Source organism: Argopecten irradians, chromosome 1, assembly GCF_041381155.1.
Source record: "Argopecten irradians isolate NY chromosome 1, Ai_NY, whole genome shotgun sequence".
Classification (NCBI taxonomy): domain Eukaryota; kingdom Metazoa; phylum Mollusca; class Bivalvia; order Pectinida; family Pectinidae; genus Argopecten; species Argopecten irradians.
Window position 1 is genome coordinate 72,278,716 of NC_091134.1, and position 6,958 is coordinate 72,285,673.

Genomic DNA, 6,958 nt, shown 5'->3' on the forward strand with positions numbered 1-6,958 from the left:
TCAAATTTGTAATTCATAGATAGATTTATAATTATTTGTAGGGTATGTAGTATCAGATTGTGTGTGGTTAATATTCTGTCAGACATGTATCGTACAGTATCATTTTGTTTGTGTGGTTAGTATTCTGTCAGAGATGTATCTTGTGTGTGGTTAGTATTCTCTCAGAAAATATTTCTATTACAGCTGTCAGAGAGCAGTGAAATGGAGCCCATTAAGGAGGAGACTGAATCAGTAGCTTCAGCCAACAGTTCCCCGGGGGCACCAGGAACTCCCTCTAAGGAACCAGCTGTCCAGACAGACAACACCTCGGAGGAGAAATGACTGTCACACACAGATACATCTGACAGTGAGACAAGGCTGTAGTGTGGAAGTTCTAACACAGCTTCCAGTGACAGCATTACTAGGGCCTGTGTACAGGGTGACTAAAGCCTGAGGCTGTACTCGCACAGACATTGTGTTCAATGACTGAGTAACTCATCCTAGCCTGAAATATGGTTTCAAACCATACAGGAAGCTGAAAATGTGAAACCTAGGGGACGTAATTGAAGTTTAAGGTGACTTCAAAACCTACGGTCAATATGATCCAACTTGTTCTGTGGCGAACATCATTTTCACTTTTTCTTCTCTTCAGAAAAAATGTCTGGTGATATATATTCAGAAAAGAGTTTGACAAGGGGAGATAATTCAACTCCAAGATGACCCACCTTCAATAAGGAGTGTTGAGAAAAAAACTGATAATTTATCTCTATATAATGCAAATCCTTGTGTCACGTTTGGACAAATTAGTTCAACAAAGACAAACACTTATCAATTAACATGTTACTGATATTCCACAGTTAGGAGTCGAATCTCTGTGTTAACTGGTGTGCAACTGCCACCTAGGCTTGTAAGGGAGACAACTTGTGTTGCCGATGTGAGAGATTTGTATGCTGGGAGCAAACCCTTTTTTGGCATAGTTCCCTAATAGGGCCAGTAATATTTGATAATGACTATGGACGGAGCGACCGCCGTTATGGCCGATTGTTGTACATTGAAGAACTACTACTCAACCTAGAAACATATCTTAGTGAATGTGATTTCAGAAATCCAAATGATATTGTTATACAGGAATGAAGGCATTTCCAGGTTAGGGGTGTTTTCATCATTTGTTAATCTGATATATTCAAGTTTTTCTCATCTTTGTTTTTATTTCATATGCTAATTGATATTTGTATAATTTCTGTGAAGTATGATATGGATGATCATTTGGTGGTCAAGTCTTCATCCTTGTTCATGTTCTGTCAAAAGTGTACAAGTTGGTATGATTTCCCCTCCAGTTTCTTTCACTTTATTCTCAATTCCCGGTATTATTTTCTTACATTACTCAATTTTGTTTAACAGTACATTTATGTTATTGAAAACTTTGTTTTATGAAAATATGATTTGAATTAAGCATTTGTACATAGAGTACAAGACTTTGTGACCATTATGAATTGTTGTCTCCTATAGTGTGTAGTTAACTACATCAAGTAGTTTTACTTTACTGCTTTTGTGATATTGATTGTGGATAAATATTTTACTATATATATTGTATTTATATTGAAAATCATCACATATTTTCAGCTGTGACCTCTACTAATGTAGCAATTTTAGGAATAAGTGTAATTTATATGAATTTCATGATATACATTTAAAAGACCCCATGAGAGTGTATTCAAATTTAGCAGTGGTATTGTGCTGTTTCAAAGCCAAAATACACCGATTTCTTTCTGTAGATAGACTGAACCTTCCAAATGCCATACCAGCAGTTTCTATGTGACATTTTATGAAAAGGTTTGTTTTATTAATTCCAATTATATTTGTTTTTATATTTTTCTCTCTCTCTCCAGTTTCCTTATTTGATATATGCTGCTGAACAGCTTCCATTAATGCTCTCAAAACTGCTGCTAGATTTTGTTTTAAGCTTCTTGAAGTAGTGTTCTATATAAAACATCTGTATTTCACACTGACTTATGTCCAGTTCTCTTTGTTATATGCAATATATTTCGTCAATTGAATACCTTTAATAATTTGTCAGGTCTACTGATTTATAGTAGGGAAAAAAAAGAAATCTTCAAAATTACATTTGATGGTCTGATAACATATAAAGTATCCTTAGTTTCATATTAAAAACATCGGTTGGAAACTGGATTCTACGCTGGATTATGAACACACCACATGTTATAACAGTTCAGATGTACATACAATAGCTCCACCTCATATGACCAGCCATACTTTAATGTCTATTAGAACGGCCTGCTTTTCTAGTAATGTGAACTCGTAGAACAGACGTTAGGTTATATTAGAACATACTATTTGACTATATTTCTAGTAGAACACATGACTAATTGACCACCAATAGAACAGTTCCTTTGTCCCGTCATTATACCAATACTTCTTGCCAAACACAGTTTTAGATCAGGATTTATATAAATGATTGTCAAATAACTGTGGTCTATATACCACATCCTACATTTGTGTTCTAATCTTTACAGTATGTCACTGTTGAAACCATGGTGCAATGTCTGTCTTGGTTATAAATGGAAAACCAACATGTAATCAAATTGTATTCACAGTAGCTGAACCCCACTTTTCCAATAGACTTTTCTATACAGTAAGGATAATTTATTAATCAGATCTCCATTCTTCTATCTTGAAACTTATTTTGTGTATTCTACTTCATTTGGAACATCTTTATAATTAATGTATCAAAGGGAATCAATCACTTATTGATTCTGAGCTCATTAATAACCACATGTACAAATTACATGTATTTCTGAGTATCTGTCAAGTGAGTAGAGAAAACAGGCCTCATGGGCCTCTTGTCTTTATTTTGTAAAGACTGTCTTAAGTATGACTCTCAGCCCCTTTAGTATGACTCCCAGTCCTTTAGTATGACTCCCAGCCCCTTAAGTATGACTCCCAGTCCCTTTAGTATGACTCCCAGTCCCTTAAGTATGACTCCCAGCCCCTTTAGTATGACTCCCAGCCCCTTTAGTATGACTCCCAGCCCCTTAAGTATGACTCCCAGTCCCTTTAGTATGACTCCCAGCCCCTTAAGTATGACTCCCAGTCCTTTAGTATGACTCCCAGCCCCTTTAGTATGACTCCCAGTCCCTTTAGTATGACTCCCAGCCCCTTAAGTATGACTCCCAGTCCCTTTAGTATGACTCCCAGCCCCTTAAGTATGACTCCCAGTCCTTTAGTATGACTCCCAGCCCCTTTAGTATGACTCCCAGTCCCTTTAGTATGACTCCCAGTCCCTTTAGTATGACTCCCAGTCCTTTAGTATGACTCCCAGTCCCTTTAGTATGACCCCCAGCCCCTTTAGTACGACTCCCAGCCCCTTTAGTATGACTCCCAGCCCCTTTATTATGACTCCCAGTCCTTTAGTATGACGCCCAGTCCTTTTGTATGACGCCCAGCCCCTTGAGTATGACTCCCAGCCCCTTTAGTATGACTCCCAGCCCCTTAAGTATGACTCCCAGCCCCTTTAGTATGACTCCCAGTCCTTTAGTATGACGCCCAGTCCTTTAGTATGACTCCCAGCCCCTTAAGTATGACTCCCAGCCCCTTTAGTATGACTCCCAGCCCCTTTAGTATGACTCCCAGTCCTTTAGTATGACTCCCAGTCCTTTAGTATGACGCCCAGCCCCTTGAGTATGACTCCCAGCCCCTTTAGATGACTCCCAGCCCCTTTAGTATGACTCTCGGCCCCTTTAATAGGACTCCCAGCCCGGCTGAACATGGCAACACAAAGTAGCTGGTTGTAACATTGTCATGTCCTGCTTCTCATCTGTTCAGCTTTTCTGTAGCTCTATCGGCTGTAATTGCCACTGAAATATTCACCCAGTATACTTATCTGTTCTCCACAAAGTCTTGGTTGTCATAGTTACAGTGTATCTGCCCTTGTGATAGATTATTGATTTGCCATTAGCTGTTGTTTGTTAATAAATAATGTTTCTCTCAAATACAAACTACATTGTATAACTTAGAGACAGAAGCAGACAACTCTAATTAGAAATACATAGTTTTCTATTATTTATTTATTTTAAGCATAATATATATTCTTTACTCATTCTCCAAACTTTGTGTCCTACCTACAATGTTTACTTACTGTGTTTGTATATATACAAAGTACTGTATTCTGTTATGTAAGGAATCTCTCATTTCTTAAACAAAAACTAAAATTATGAAGCACACATTTGTTACATGTATATTGGGATAAAATATTTTACCCAGTTAGATTCATAAAAATCATAAATTAAAATTATCAGTAATCAACGAGATTTAGAAATGAAAAATATTTTTCTTCAAAATCTTTTGAACAGTTTTATAACATCAGTGAAATTACTACTTAGCCCATCTGTCAAAGAAGAAAACACACAAGTCATGCCTACGCACCCCATAGTCATTACTAGTATATACTAATTGAACAAAGCAATAATTCTCAATTTTAAATAGAAGATGTTATTAGAAACAGATTACCTCCTTTTGTATATATGGTACTGTAGAATGCGTACGACACGGAGATTGTAACAGTAAAATGTGTGGCTGAAATATTAATTACACATATATAGAACAAGGACCTTTAAAGTTCTATAACTCTATTTGTATTAACCCTTCAAAAACTTACGTTACATAACCTGTAATAGAGCTAGTGGAGAAAATCATTTTAAGTTGTTATTATGCTGACAATATACAAATTGTAATACAATGCAGATTAGGTAGATTCATTGAAACAAAAACATTGTCAATGTTCTAGAGGAATGTATTATCATTGTCATTTCTATATTGACAGATTTGTAAGATATTTGTTTGAAAGATAGAAGTAATAAGCCATACCATGACATTCAGTAGGTGTAGCTGGTCTGGTAGCCTCTCCCTCCTCCATCTGCTGTCTTAGAGAAATCCCATGGTAAATATTGACTCAAAGTGTGTTTCGAAAATATTTGTGATCAGGGCAATTAAAAATGAGTTAATCAAGTCCAGTACTTTCAAGTTGTAATCTTCTTTTGTTGATATTTCTGATCTCGTTTCAAATTCGTCTCTGTAGCACAAAGTTACTTCCCTTAGATAAATCATGTAACTTAATTGTATATGATCAAAACTTTGAACTTGAAGTGTCAGCTAGGAGTTGGACAAGGTCAGCACATTTCATAATAAAATACAAACGAATGTATTGAGTATGCAAGGAAAAAACTAGATTTTGAAAATCAATTGTTTATTAATTTCATTTGTTTATTTACAATATCTTGTAGGGAAAAGTCGTTCTTAAAAGGATGTCAGTGGGAACTCTTGATATGTTGTTGGGGGAAGTAACTCTTGACATGTTGTTAGGGGAGATAACTGTTGATGTATTGATAGAGGAAATAACTCTTGATATGTTGTAAGGGGAAGTAACTCATGATGTGATATCAGGGAGAAGTAACTGGTTGAAAAATGTTATCAAAGGTTTTACATGCTCATCTCTGTATTAAGTATTCAGATAGTTTTATGTAATCATAGTTTTGTTGTGTTTAAAATAAACATGCAACACTTTCAGTTAACATTGTTTATTTTATAGTTATTTTGCTACATTATTTTTACTGAAATAATTTTTCTCAGGAATGACACAAACAAGTATCAAAAATAAACATTTCTTGGGATCAGCTTTTACATTGTTTTGCCCATATTTATTTCCTATGATATGTACCTTAATTGTGACAGACTGTGTAGGATGAGAGAAGTGTATTTATTTACATCACACCAACACTGTCACTATAGTGGAACTGATGACATGAGGAACATAATGGATGAAAATAAATTACCGTATTCTAGACATTAAACTGTATTTTTGTTTTAAAATATGTAAAGTTTTTTTAACGATGGTCAATAACTTTAGGTACTTATCATCAAAAGGGAGGGACAGGGGGCCTGATACCCTTAGACAGGTATTTATCATCATGAAGGAGGGGCAGAGGGGCCCGATACCCTTAGACAGGTATTTATCATCATGAAGGAGGGGCAGGGGGCCTGATACCCTTAGACAGGTATTTATCATCATGAGGGAGGGGCACAGGGGCCTGATACCCTTAGACAGGTATTTATCATCATGAGGGAGGGGCAGGGGGGCCTGATACCCTTAGACAGGTATTTATCATCATGAGGGAGGGGCAGAGGGGCCTGATACCCTTAGACAGGTATTTATCATCATGAGGGAGGGGCAGGGGGGCCTGATACCCTTAGATTTTCATTTAGAATATTACAGAGGTACCCCTATTTTTGATGTTCAACAGTAGCTCTCACTCATATGAAACAATGCATCCTAAATAGTCTAAATATTGTATTCACTTAGGCCGAGTGAACAATGTAAGGAATAAAGAGAATGGAATCAGTGTTCAGGAAGTAATCAATGCAGGTCGTGTGCCAGCGTTGTTGTTATTTATCAGTGTGCTATTGTTGATTTAGCAGTGTGCTATTGTTACATGCCTAGCCTAAGACTGGCCTCGTATAAACTAATGACTCCATAGTATATTATTTATATAAATATATATAATATAAAGTAGAAATTCAGTCGTCCATTTGTGATATTGTTTCTAGCTAAATGTTTTCAGAACTTTTGTGATTTAATTATTGTATCTAAGCTTCCTTGTTGATGGATATTATGTCAGGAGGAGTTAACTCTATTGGATGTTGGTGTGAAGTCAGGGGGAGTTAACTCTGTATTGGATGTTTATGTTATGCCAATCAACAAGGTAGGTAACTGTTTCATGATAGTGTGACCCTGTTGAGAGGGGATAACTCCATGAGTTCAATGGTAGATGTGTTGGTCGGGTAGGTACCTCTGCTTTGTCAGAGGAGCTCACTCCTTAATGGTTGTGATCTACACAACAGTATAAGCACTGACTCTGTTATGCTTTAAAGCTACATGAATGATTAAACATTAGTACAAACACTT

At 36.4% G+C, this 6,958-nt stretch overlaps 1 protein-coding gene across 3 annotated transcripts in view; it reads left to right on the forward strand.

Moving 5' to 3' along the window:
• The window catches only part of LOC138307488 (cGMP-inhibited 3',5'-cyclic phosphodiesterase 3A-like), a 116,145-nt gene extending 109,187 nt beyond the window's left edge, over window positions 1-6,958 (forward strand). For all 3 annotated transcript variants that reach the window (XM_069248266.1, XM_069248274.1, XM_069248282.1), the window contains one exon: window positions 184-6,958. In XM_069248266.1, the coding sequence (XP_069104367.1) occupies window positions 184-321 (138 nt within the window). In that variant the 3' untranslated portion in view covers window positions 322-6,958. The remainder of the gene's footprint in view (window positions 1-183) is intronic.